This window comes from Callithrix jacchus, chromosome 3 (assembly GCF_049354715.1).
Source record: "Callithrix jacchus isolate 240 chromosome 3, calJac240_pri, whole genome shotgun sequence".
Classification (NCBI taxonomy): Eukaryota; Metazoa; Chordata; class Mammalia; order Primates; family Cebidae; genus Callithrix; species Callithrix jacchus.
The window spans coordinates 6,253,975-6,268,085 of record NC_133504.1 but is presented as its reverse complement, the minus strand read 5'-3'; the positions used below and the strand labels follow the sequence as shown (position 1 = coordinate 6,268,085).

At 43.1% G+C, this 14,111-nt stretch overlaps 1 protein-coding gene across 2 annotated transcripts in view; it reads right to left on the bottom strand.

Moving 5' to 3' along the window:
* CFAP97 (cilia and flagella associated protein 97) overlaps nucleotides 1-14,111 on the bottom strand; it is a 34,989-nt gene that overhangs the window by 19,917 nt on the left and 961 nt on the right. For both annotated transcript variants that reach the window (XM_035292532.3, XM_035292533.3), the window contains exon 2: nucleotides 896-1,953. In XM_035292532.3, coding sequence (XP_035148423.2) covers nucleotides 896-1,937 — 1,042 coding nt within the window. In that variant the 5' untranslated portion in view covers nucleotides 1,938-1,953. The remainder of the gene's footprint in view (nucleotides 1-895; nucleotides 1,954-14,111) is intronic.

Here is a 14,111-nt window from a genome sequence, read left to right as displayed (position 1 = left end):
ACATCAAGTGTGGACTGCTCCGAAATACAACTAGTTAATGTGACCATGAGTGACTCTCCTAACAGGGTATTTATGCCCTTACGTTGCTACCGTATGTGATTTATGTAGCTAAAGACTTATTCTTCAACATTTCAAACAAAGGAAGACAGAAAATTCTGCTTACAAGTTAAAAACTTTATCATCAACTGACCTAAAACCTACCCAATAATATTAGTTCTATTAACTAGTCCAAAGATAAACTTTGAAGTTGCTCTTATTTGAACTGGAAAATTGTTATTTTCAAACTAAATATAAATAATAATAAATTGAAACAAAAATAAAGCAAAAAAAAAAAGACTATTCTAATAGTCTTGTATCTCAAAGCAACTTAATGTTATTTCATCAATTTGGTAATTATTTTTAAGCAATGCTCTTTAGCCTTTAACTAAAAAGTCTGAAGAGTCCTCTTTAGTTTACTCTGAGTTCTCTCATCTGCCAGCATTCTTGCCACTGTCCCTGATATATGAGGATACCACATCAGATGTTAACCTGACTGAGTGCTGCTACCCTTCTTAGAGAAGAAAGTAAAACATGCCTGTATCTCTATCAAAAGTGGAAAAACAGCTGGCTCCCCTTCTCTCATTTATCTTATCTATCTGTTTCCTCTAGGCCTTTTGAGTCTGTAAGGCAGTAAAATAAAATCTGTATTATACAAATACAAATTACTATACAAAATAATACAAATTATATGCTAGATATTTTTATGGCAAAATGGAGTATTTGGTAAAGTTACTAGTAATATCAAATATCCCAACAATAAAAAAATCTACTAGAAAAATCAATGCAGATTCACAGCATTTAGTATTTATGCTCAATATAAAATATTTAAATACACATATTTTAAGAAGAAAGTTACCTTTCAAGAGATGATTCAGATCCATTGTGTCATGTAGGACTTTTTGCTTGTGTCTGTGGTCTAAACTGGAGTCTAACACTGAAGAGGGCTTTGAGAGATCAGGCTCCTGTTTTTCTTTCCCTTTTTTGGCTGACTTCAAATATTCTGAATTATTTTTCAAATCCTCGACATCTTCATCTATTTCTTGGCTCACATTTTCTTGCTTTTTAACTTTCACTTTTTGATCGTTTGCCATGCCCAGTTCAAAAGACTGAAGAGGGCTGATGTCTGGAGTTGACAAGGGAGTCACGTCGGTCACAGTGTCTTCAGACTCCTCAGGGTAGTGGCCACATTTTGCTGTAGAACTTGAAGCCTGCGTTTCTGTCGGTTTCATTCCTGACTTACACTTCTGTTTTGGCGACAGGAGGGTTACATCACATACATGTCTCTTGGATGATGGAGATGAATCAGATAGATGGCTATCAGACCCTGCATCTAAACAATCTGCACCTGAACTTGAAGGTGAGGACGATAAAGACGAGGAGGAAGAGGAATGCATTTCGCAATACTTTTTCCTTGCACCTTTTTTGACGTTAGTGGGTGGTTTCGCAGACCTGGACCTCACATGGGATTTCCTCCCATCGTCGCTGCTTTCCTCTCCACCTGTATAGTAATCATCTTCACCTTCGTTTACAATTTGGGGAATACTATTTGGAATGGACAAGTGTATTTTAAGTCCTGTTGTAACATCACACGATGTTCGTGACTTTGAAGAGGTTGGCAATGAGAAAGCATTTACAGTTTGGGTAACATCATTCTCTACAGGGTGTTCTGGGGGAAATGTCACATTTCTTTCATTTCCCTTCCCAGTAAGATAATTTTCCTTTGTCTGGATTCCAGCGTTCAAGCTTCCATTTTTTGTATCTTCATCTGTTCTTTCTCTTGGGTTGTCATTTGGCTTGTCATAAACTGAGTGACTTTCACATGCCTTTGATTCTTCAAAGTCACTGTCGAAGAAGGAATGGTCCACTTCACCTTCCAATGCGTCTCCAAACTGATCCATGACGGCAAAAAAAGATCTGAAAAAAAAAAAAAATGTAGACATCAGACAAAACACTCCAAATACTTTCCATTTGTATACAGTAACTTCCCCAAATTGACAAGTGTGGTTAATATATGAAGAGAAACAGTATAAAAACAACAACAACAGAAACCTAAGTGATGATGGGCTGTTGGAGTAACAAATTCTATCAATTATCTGAAAAATAAACGACCCCCATAGTGAAGTTCACGAGAAAACAACAGATCAAGGCAGGGATGTCACAAACGTGGATACCTAAGTGAACCTTCAGGAAAATCTGCCTTCTATAAATTAAGTACAACAAAACAAAGAACAAATATACAAATTAAGTATAATTAGAGTTTATAAATAAGGAAAGGATAGAATAAAAAAAAATCTCACAGGTCACCTCTCTGGAGAATAAAAGTGAAAAAATAAAAGGAAAAAAAAGAAAAATCTCATAGGATCAGCTAAAGCAGCCCAAACGCGTAGGATTTCAGTGGAAGTCGCACAGTGAGGATTGATGTATTTCAGGACTTGTCCCCTTTCTGCTCCTTCACTGCAGTTAGGAAGGAAGAAACAGAGACAAGGAGACAATTCCTGTCAAGGTTCCCCATACGTTCTTGAAGAGGAACAAAAATTCTGAGTCACACATGGAGGCTGCACAGGTATATCAAACTTCTGAATATGTAATCAACCGCAAACTATGCGGAAACCACACAGAAAATGACAGGGGAAGAGTAAATGTGTCTCACTGTGTTAAAGGGGGCCTGACGTAAGAGATACTTCATAGCAGACAGACAATGACCGTCTAAAATGGAAAAATCAAAGCATATTATTCAGACGCATGGAGTTAAGTATTAGAAAAAATGGATTAAAATGCTCAAAGTAGTTGCCTTTATCATGGGGCAGGGAGTGCTGATTTCTGTGCTTTTTTCCCTACAGACCTCTGTTTTTGTTATAGACCTTAAATTACTAGTTGACCTGTAAATTTATATATTCCTATGACACAAAACTAAAATTGATTTAAAATATTTCAATACTCTATAGAGTTGAAATTAAATTAGAGAGATCACTATACAGTCATAGCCTTAAAAAAAGCTTTTCTGTTAGGACAGTGGTCAAAGCAGCTGTGTGACATCATCTGTTATTGAAACCTTAAGACCAGAATCGACCTTCGAATACTATTCTCCACAAAAAAACCCAGGACTCCTTGGCAGGCAGGGGACTGCATTTCTGGAGGCAAAGAGCCTGGCATCCTGTTGTTGCCAGAAAGCACAATATTTACAAATATGCCCTGGGTGGAGGGAATCAAATAGAGGATCAGTTTAAAGGGGCTTCTACTGTCCATGTCAGACAATTCAGCACTGAAAGAGAAAAAAGACAAATATACATAAAAATGAAAAGATAGACCGGGCGCGGGGGCTCAGGCCTGTAATCCCAGCACTTTGGGAGGCCGAGGTGGGTGGATCACGAGGTCAAGAGATCGAGACCATCCTGGTCAACATGGTGAAACCCTGTCTCTACTAAAAATGCAAAAAATTGGCTGGGCATGGTGGCGTGTGCCTGTAGTCCCAGCAACTCGGGAGGCTGAGCCAGCCTGGGTAACGAGAGCGAAACTCTGTCTCAAAAAAAAAAAAAAAAAGTGAAAATAAAAATTTCCAATAATAAAACAGCAAAAAATGCAATTATGTGCTCACTATATTCATATAATTCAATTTTACATCAAATCAGGCAGTAAAAGATCATGTAATCCATATCCTAAAGCAGCCACGGCACTCTGCAGCCTTTAATTGCTGAAGTGACAGTGCACCCTAAGGGAGACATTTTTTACGTACAGATATCATTTAGAAGTGAGCCAGACTTGTATTATTACTACTACTGGGATAAGTTAACATGACAGGTTAGGGTATGTGCGGTAATACATTTTATCATTGGATTATTGTTTGCCTTTAGTATTTTGAAGAGTTGAAAAGATTCCGATGTATTAGATTCATAAAAATTTAACTGTCATCTACATGTAAACATATAGGGGACTAATTGACTAAATCAGTCAGTTTAGACTTAGTTGGTTTTATAAGCAATATCTCAGTGCTTAGGAAGATTTCCTTTGCTAGATTTGTAAGTGTGCCTTGCCAGGTGACTGAGGTACTTAAAAAAAAAAAATCGAAACTATAAAAATTTGTGATGGTAATCAATTCAGCTAACGGTATACAATGTAGAGGAAAATTTAATATATTGTATCAGCTAAGTGAAGATTAATCAAAATACAAGTGAGTTTTAAAAATTTAATTTGTAAAAAGATCTTAAAATTTAAGAAATATTAGATTATAAAATTTATACCTAATAAATATTAAAATACAAGGTTTATTCTTTTCCATAGCATCGATTAATGTCTTCTTAATCGATTAATTTTCATTTTAAAATTCAAATTGACAGAGGGAAGCCTCTAACCCAAATCCTCAAAAGATAAGATACTTGATAAGGTTTTAAGTTTATTATTTATCTTCTGAGAAAGGGTCTTGCTTTGTTGCCCAGGCTGGAGTGCAGGGACAGGATTTTAGCTCAGTGCCGTCTTCAACTTCTGGGCTTGAGTGATCCTCCCACCTCAGCCTCCTGAGTACCTGGAACTACACACCGCCAGAACAACCACACCCGGGTTTTCCTTTCTTTTTTGAGATGGTGTCTCGCTCTGTCACCCAAGCTGGAGTGCAGTGGTGTGCTCTCAGCTCGCTGCAGCCTGCGCCTCCCAGGTTTCAGCAATTCTTCTGCCTCAGCCTCCCAGGAAGCTGGGATTACAGGCATGCACCATGATGCCTGGCTAATTTTTGTATTTTTAGTAGAGATGGCGTTTCACCATGTTGTCCAGGCTGGTCTGGAACTCCTGACCTCAGGTGATCGGCCCACCTTGGCCTCTCAAAGTGCTGGGATTATGGGGTCATGAGCCACCATGCTCAGCTTCTTATTTTCTAGAGACAGAGTCTCCCTATGTTGCCCAGTTTGGTCTTAAACTCTGGGCTCAAGTGATCCTCCCACCTCAGGCTCCCAAAGTGCCGGGATTACAGGTGTGAGCCACTGTGCTCAGTCTCCTAATGAAGTTTTTTGTTTTTTTTTTTTTTTGGTTTTGTTTTTCTGAGACAAAGTTTCACTCTGTTGCCCAGGCTGGAGTGCAGTGGCACTATCTTGGCTCACTGCAATCTCCACCTCCCAGGTTTAAGCAATTCTCCTGCTTCAGCCTCCCTAGTAGCTGGGATTACAGGCATGAGCCACTATATCTAGATAATTCTTGTACTTTAAGTAGAGATGGGTTTCACCATGTTGGCCAGGTTGGTCTCAAACTCCTGACCTCAGGTGATCTGCCCACCTCAGTCTCCCAAAGTGCTGGCATTACAGGCATGAGCCACTGCACCGACCATCTCAAATAGTTTATGAAAACTAAAACTTGTCTCTTTCAAAAGGCACTCAGCACTTTCAGAGACATAAAAAAACCTAAAAACTTTTGAATCGGTAACTTCACTTCTAGAAATCTATCCTAAAGACATTATATTAAAAAGAAAAAGGAGGCCGGGAGCGGTGGCTCACAACTGTAATCCCAGTACTTTGGGAGGCCAAGGTGGGTAGATCACCTGAGGTCAGGAGTTCAAGACCAGCCTGGCCAACATGGTCAAACTCCATCTCTACTAAAAATACAAATTAGCCAGGTGTGGTGGCATGCGCCTATAGTCCCAGCTACTTGGGAGGCTGAGGCAGGAGAATCGCTTGTACCCAGGAGGCAGAGGTTCTAGTGAGCTAAGAACACACCACTGCACTCTATCTAGCCCGGGAGACAGAGCAAGACTCTGTGTCAAAAATAAATAAATAAAAAGTAAACAGGGGATTACAGCATTACTTGTAATACTGACACGCTTGTATACATAAATATTACGATCCTGTTAACATAATCACTTAGACCGGGAGTCAGCAGACTACTTTTCCATAAGCCAAATCTGGTCTGCCATCTGTTTTTATAAATAAAATTTTATTGGAACACAGCCCCACTCATGGGTATAGGTATTGTCTCTCCCAGCTTTCACACTACGACTGTATTGCTGAGTAGTTGTGACTAAGACCCTACGGCTCACACAGACTAAAATACTTACCATCAGATCCCTTACTGAAAAGTATGTAGGTCAGGCGCTGTTGCTCACACCTGTAATCCCAGCACTTTGGGAGGCTGATGCGGATAGATCAGGCAAAAGAATCGCTTGAACCCAGGAGTCAGAGGTTGCAGTGAGCTGAGATTGTACCATTGCACTCCAGCCTGGGCGACAAGAGTGAGACTCCATCTCAAATAAAAGAAAAGTTTGTAGATCCTGGATTGATTGATCGATTTAATTTTTTAAAAAACAGGACCTCACTCTATCACCTAGGCTGGAGTACAGTGACAGGATTCTAGCTCACTTCAGCCTCCAACTCCTGGGATCAAGTGATCCTCCTACCTCAGCGTCCAGAGTAGCTGGGACTACAGGTGCATACCACTGTGCCCAGCTTGCAGACCCTTGATTTAGACGATGTATACATGAAAAATACAGAATACGAAACTTTTCTACACTGAATTAATAATATAATTTACAGTTAAACAAAAATTAGGGGGAGGAGGGCATAAATTAAGAGTTGACCTGTTAAAAGAAAAATGACCAACAATCCCACTATGAATTTATAGTTCCACTACTGTGATCATAACAGTGTTTGTGTAATAAAGTAGGCACAGAGGTGATGAGTGGGAGTCTGCTCAGTGGTGGAAAACGAATGGTGTCAGACACACCCAGACTCAAAATATGATTCTGCTACTTCCCAGCTGTGTGATCCTGGGCATGAATACAGGATGTCCATCACAGCACAGCATCTATTACTGTGTGCAGCAGCAACGCATGAAAAACAACTTCAATGTCTATTAAGAGGAAGATGAATAAACAACACCTGCCAAAAAGGATGCACTGAGTGAGATCTATAAAACTAACACTGAATAAAAGAGCAGAACCTAAAAAGCCACGAAGCTGGCACTGGGGCTCATGCCTATAATCTCAGCACGTAGGGAGGACTATAATCTCAGCCTATATGCCTATAATCTCAGCACATAGGGAGGACTATAATCTCAGCCTATATGCCTATAATCTCAGCACGTAGGGAGGACTATAATCTCAGCACGTAGGGAGGACTATAATCTCAGCACGTAGGGAGGACTATAATCTCAGCACGTAGGGAGGACTATAATCTCAGCACGTAGGGAGGACTATAATCTCAGCCTATATGCCTATAATCTCAGCACGTAGGGAGGCCAAGGTGGGAGGACTGCTTGAGCCCAGGAGTTCCAGACCTCATCTCTACAAAAATTAAAAAATAAACATTAACTAGGCACACTGGTGTGCCTGTAGTTCCAGCTACTCAGGAGGCTAAAGTGAGAGGATCACTTGTGCTCAGGAGGACGAAACTGCAGTAAGCGAGGACCACACCACCGCCCTCCAGCCTGCGGTAAGCGAGGACCACACCACCGCCCTCCAGCCTGCGGTAAGCCAGGACCACACCACCGCCCTCCAGCCTGCGGTAAGCCAGGACCACACCACCGCCCTCCAGCCTGCGGTAAGCCAGGATCACACCACCGCCCTCCAGCCTGAGGTAAGCGAGGACCACACCACCGCCCTCCAGCCTGCGGTAAGCGAGGACCACACCACCGCCCTCCAGCCTGCGGTAAGCGAGGACCACACCACCGCCCTCCAGCCTGCGGTAAGCGAGGACCACACCACCGCACTCCAGCCTGCGGTAAGCCAGGACCACACCACCGCCCTCCAGCCTGCGGTAAGCGAGGACCACACCACCGCACTCCAGCCTGCGGTAAGCCAGGACCACACCACCGCACTCCAGCCTGCACTACAGGGCAAGACCTGTTCTCAAAATTAATAAATAAGCAATGATATAATTACATAACACTTAAAACGTATACAAAACAATACTATATTCTTCATGAGCACAAACAGATAAGCCGAGTTACAGAACATGGATTGGAAGGGCATACATTAAATATTTAAAAGTATTAAACCCGGCTGGGCACAATGGCTCACGCGGTCAGGACATTGAGACCATCCTGGCCAACGAGATGAAACCCTGTCTCTACTAAAAATATAAATAAATTAGCCGGGTGTGGTGGCACACGCCTGAAGTCCCAGCTACTTGGGAGGCTGAGGCAGGAGAACTGCTTGAACCCAGGAGGCAGAGATTGCAGTGAGCCAAGTTCTCACCACTGCACTACAGCCTGGGCGACAGTGCAAGACTGGCGCTAAAAAAAATATGAGTATAAAGCCACGAGGGAGGGGAGAGGAGCACTGTGGTCAGGGGAAGAAGAAATACAAAAACTTGGGCAGAGGCCTGCAATCATGGGTCATCGCAAACGTAGACTATGTACCCTATGGCACTCCAGCCCGAGGGACAGAGGGAGACTCCACCTTAAAAAAAGAAAAGAAGAGTGCATTACATATTATAAGAAACTCTTTGCTGGGCGCAATGGCTCACGAGGTCAGGAGTTCAAGACCAGCCTGACCAACATGATGAACCCTGTGTCTACTGAAAATACAAAAATTATCTGGGTGCGGTGGCATACAACTGTAGTCCCAGCTAGTCAGGAGGCTGAGGCTGGAGAACCACTGGAACTCAGGAGGTGGAGGTTGCAGTGAGCCCAAACAGCGCCACTGCACTCCAGCCTGGGTGACAGAGCGCGACTCCATCTCAAAAAAAAAAAAAAAAAAAAAAGAAACTTGTTTCTATCGCTTAAATGCATTGTGTGTACTAGGTGTACTAGGCCTTGATGTAAAACCAGTTTCACATTCCTGAGAGTCTCAGGCAAGGGTTTGAAATGCCACTGCTCTATGGAGGTGAAAAGCTGTCATCAACAGGTAACGTACTGTGATACACAGAACAGGAATGAAAGTTTAAACTCTGGGTGGCACTAGACAGTGTCAAGTGTCATAGGTAATATTACAGTGTCTAGGAAAACTCCGCTAATAAATTAAGGCCTCACCAGAATAAATCAGGAACCAGAGTTGAAGAAATGTTGTTGAAGGCCAGGCAGAGTGGCTCGTGCCTGTAATCCCAGAACTTTGGGAGGCTGAGGCAGGCAGATCACCTGAGGTCGTGAGTTTGAGACCAGCCTGACAAACATGGAGAAAAATACATCTCTACTAAAAATACAAAATTAGCCAGGCGTGGTGGTGCATGCCTGTAATCCCAGCTACTTGGGAGGCTGAGGCAGGAGAATCGCTTGAACCTGGGAAGCAGAGGTTGTGGTGAGCTGAGATCATGCCAGTGCACAGCCTGGGCAACAATAGCGAAACTCTGTCTCAAAAAAATACGTAAATAAACATGTTCTTGAAATTCAAAGAAACTGAAATCAGAAATTTAACTATAAGAGATGGATGATTATACTGTCTGAAGACATAAAGAGATTTTAAACATGACGAAAGAGCAATTTTTACTCACAATCAAGTAATAAGTTTCTATTAAATGCTTGGCCCAGAATATCACACATATTTATATAACAGCCATGTAACTATTCCACCGAATGTCTCTGCTGGATTTTACACAAATACATTAATAGGAATGATTACATTTTCCTAGTCCACTTAACATCCAAATTATTCCAACCCCTGTCCCTTAGAAAATGTTAAATAAAAAGCTAGAAATGATTAAGCTTAGTGAGGAAGATATGTTGCAAGTCCAGGAGACAGGCCAAAAGCTAGGTCCTCTTGCACCACTTAGCCAGGTTGTGAAGGCAAAGGAAAAACCCTCGAAGGGAATTAAGACGCTACTCCAGTGAACACAGGAATAAGAAACTGAAAGAGCCTTACTGCTGACGTGGACAGTCTGGATGCACCAAGCCAGCCCCACATTCCCTTAAGCGCAACTCTAGTGCAAACCAAAGCCCTCACTTGCCTCCGTCTTCTGCGAAGGCCAAGAGAAGTGAAGAAAATGTAGAAGTCTCGAGCTATCAGAGGCTGTTTCATGAAGTTTAAGAAAAGACGAAACCTCACTCGGCCAGGCACAGTGGCTCATGCCTATAATCTCAAGACTTTGGGAGGCTGACGGAGGTGGGCGGATCACTTGAGGTCAGGAGTTTGAGACCAGCCTGGTCTACATGGTGAAACCCCATCGCTACTAAAAACCAAAAATCAGCCAGGCGTGGTGGTAGGAGCCTGTAGTCCCAGCTACTTGGGAGGCTGAGGCATGAGAATGGTTGAACCAGGAAGGCAGAGGCTGCAATAAGCCAAGATCATGCCACTGCACGCCAGCCTGGGTGACAGAGCAAGAGAAGACAGACAGAAAGAAAGAAACTTTTATGTTGTGTACTATAACATGTAGACCATGTAGACCAGGCTGGTCTCAAACTCCTGACCTCAAGTGATCCACCCACCTCGGTCAGCCTCCCAAAGTCCTGAGATTACAGGCATGAGCCACTGTGCCTGGCCGAGTGAGGTTTCTTCTTTTCCTTTTTTTTTTTTTGAGATGGAGTTTTGCTCTTGTTACCCAGGCTGGAGTACAAGGTAGGCCGGGTGTGGTGGCTCACGTCTGTAATCCCAACACTTTGGAGGCTGAGGCAGGTGGATCACCTAAGGTCAGGAGTTCGAGACCAGCCTGACAAACATGGTGAAACCCCGCCTCTATTAACAATAGAAAATCAGGTGCGTGTGGTGGCAGGCATTTGTAATCCCACCTACTCAGGAGGCTGAGGCAGGAGAATCACTGGAAGCCAGGAGGCAGAGGCTGCAGTGAGCCAAGACTGCACCACTGCACTCTAGCCTGGGCAACAAGAATGAAACTCTGTCTAAAAAAAAAAAGTACAAGGTAAAACAGCAAGTGCTGATGAAGAAGGTGCGGAAGATCTAGCTAAGAGAATTGCTGAATATGGCCGTAATAAACATCAGATTTCCAGAGTAGATGGAACAGCCTTCTATTGGAAAAGGATGCCAACCATCTAGGGCTCTTCATAGCTACAGAGAGGTCAATGCCTGCCCTCAGCACTTCAAAGAACAGGCTGACTACTCCAGAGGCCGAGGCACAAGAATCACTTGGACCTGGGAGGCACAGGTTGTGGTGAGCCAAGATCACGCCACTGCACTTCAGCCTGGGCAAGACAGCGAGACTCAGTTAAAAAAAAAATCTTAAGGGCCTTAAGAATTATTACACTAAATCTACTCTGCCTGTGGTCTATATATGGAATAAAAATCCCAAAGACAGCACGCCTATTTACAGCATAGTTTACTGAACGTCTTAAGCCCACTGTTGAGACTGACAATGTACCTAGTCACCCAATAGCTCTAATGAAGATGTGCAAGATGAGTGTTGTTTTCACGCCTGCTGACACAACATCCATTCTGCAGCCCATGGATCAAGGAAACTTTCAAGTCTTATTTTTCAAGAAATACATTTTATAAGGCCGTATTTGTCATAGAGAGTAATTCCTCTGACAGAGCCTAGTAGAGCAAATTGAAAACCTTCCCCATTAAGAACACTTATGATTCACAGGAGGTCAAAATATCAACATTAGCAAGAGTTTGGAAGAAGCTGATTCCAACCCTTATGGATTACTTTAAGGGACTGAAGACTTAAGTGGAGAAAGAACCTGCAGCTGTGGTAGAAATGGCAAGGGAAGCAGAATTAGAAGTGGAGGCTGGTGTTTTGGAAGGCCAAGGCAGGAGGACCAGTTGAGCCCAAGAATTTTAGACCAGCCTGGGCAACATAGTGAGATCCTGTCTCTTAAAAGAAAAAACATAACTACAAAATGAGCTGGACAAGGTGGCTCATGCCTGTAATCCCAGCTCTTTGGGAGGCTGTGGCGGGCAGATGACTTGAGGACAGTAGTTTGAGACCAGCCTGGCCAACATGGTGAAACCCCGTCTCCACTAAAAATACAAAAATTAGCTAAGTGTAGTGGCACATGCCTGTAATCCTAGCTACTTGGGAGGCTAAGGCACAGGAATCACTTGAACCTGGGAGGTGGAGGTTGCAGTGAACCAAGCTCGCATCACTGCACTACAGCCTGGGTGACAGAGTGAGATTCTGTCTCAAAAAAATAAAAAAAGAAAATAGCTGGGTGCGGCGGCATGTGCCTGTAGAGGCTGAGGCAGGATCACTTGAGCTGGGGGGTAGGTGGAGGCTGCACTGAGCTGTAATCATGCCAATGCACTGCAGCCTGGGTGACAGAACAAGACCCTGTCTCAAAAAAAGAAAAAAAAAAGTAGAGCCTCAAGATAGATGTAACTGAATTGCTGCAATCTCATAATAAAACCTGAACAGATGAGGACTTGCTTCTTATGGATGAGCAAAGAGAGCAGTTTCTTGAGATGGAATTTACTCCTGGTGAAGAAGTTGTGAACACTGTTGAAAATGACAACAAATTTAGATTTAGAATACTCCATAAACTTAGCTAATACAGCAGCAGCAGGGTTTGAGAAGACTTGACTTCTTTTTTTTTTTTTTTGAGACGGAGTTTCGCTCTTGTTACCCAGGCTGGAGTGCAATGGCGCGATCTCGGCTCACCACAACCTCCGCCTCCTGGGTTCAGGCAATTCTCCTGCCTCAGCCTCCTGAGTAGCTGGGATTACAGGCACGCACCACCATGCCCAGCTAATTTTTGTATTTCTAGTAGAGACGGGGTTTCACCATGTTGACCAGGATGGTCTCATCTCTTGACCTCATGATCCACCTGCCTTGGCCTCCCAAAGTGCTGGGATTATAGGTATGAGCCACCGTGCCCGGCCTGCTGATAGCATTTTTTAGCCATGAATTATTTTTTTGATTAAGTAGGTACATTTTCTAAGCAGAATACCATTGCATCCTTAACAGACCACAGTATAAACATAACTTTTACATGCACTGGGAAACCAAAAAATGTATGTGACTCGCTTTATTGCAATATTTGCTTTATTGTGGTGGTCTGCAACCAACCAAAATATCTAGAAGGTATGCCTGTATTTACCGTCCCATAGTTTAAACCCCTAGAGATCTGACCCTCCACCCCATATTATGATCTTTCCATGTCATATCTCCACAGTTTATTATCTTTTAAACACTGTATAGAAACTTTCTGGCCTATCCACTTCTTTTCTAGGAAAGCCTGTGTCACTGTACAAATTAACATCAAGGATAGGCACAATGACTCACGACTAAATACCAACATTTTGGGAAGCCGAGGCAGGTGGATCACGAGGTCAAGAGATCGAGACCATCCTGGCCAACATGGTGAAACCCTATCTCTACTAAAAAAACAAAAATTAGCTGGGCGTGGTGGTGTGCGCCTGTAATTCCAGCTACTCAGAGGCTAAGGCAGGAGAATCGCTTGAACCAGGGAGTCGGAGGTTGCAGTGAGCCGAGATCGCCCCACCACACTCCAGCCTGGCAACAGAGAGGGACCAAAAAAAAAAAAAAAAAAAAAAAAAAATCACCTTGTTTCAGCCTAGCCTAGTTTCCTTGAGAGTTTCCTGCCCTTTGCCCTCTTTCCTGACCCCTCCAGATACACACAGGAGATATATAACTTTATCTCTATTTCCATGGTAAGATCACACAGTTCCCAAGAGCTGGAAGCCAACTGCCTCCCTAAGTGGTCACAGTTCTTGTGCGGTGGTGCATAGTCCAGTGCCTGTGAGACTTTTCAGGTTTAAATTTCTTTCTTTTTTTTTTTTTTTGAGACGGAGTTTCGCTCTTGTTACCCAGGCTGGAGTGCAATGGCGCCATCTCGGCTCACTGCAACCTCCGCCTCCTGGGTTCAGGCAATTCTCCTGCCTCAGCCTCCCGAGTAGCTGGGATTACAGGCACCCGCCACCATGCCCAGCTAATTTTTCATATTTTTAGTTGACCAGGATGGTCTCGATCTCTTGACCTCGTGATCCACCCGCCTCGGCCTCCCAAAGTGCTGGGATTACAGGCGTGAGCCACCGCGCCCGGCCCTTAAATTTCGGTTAATAAAATCCAACAGAGTTATTGTAAAGGCTTAAACATTCATGTGACTTAACTCACAGGAAAATTTACCCATCAATCCCATCCACTAAACAAATCATAAGTTAACATTTACTCTTAAGTGTGATTCAATTTACCATAGAGACTAAGAAAAATGACTTAATAAGGTAGTTCAGTGTCTCTTTACAACAGACT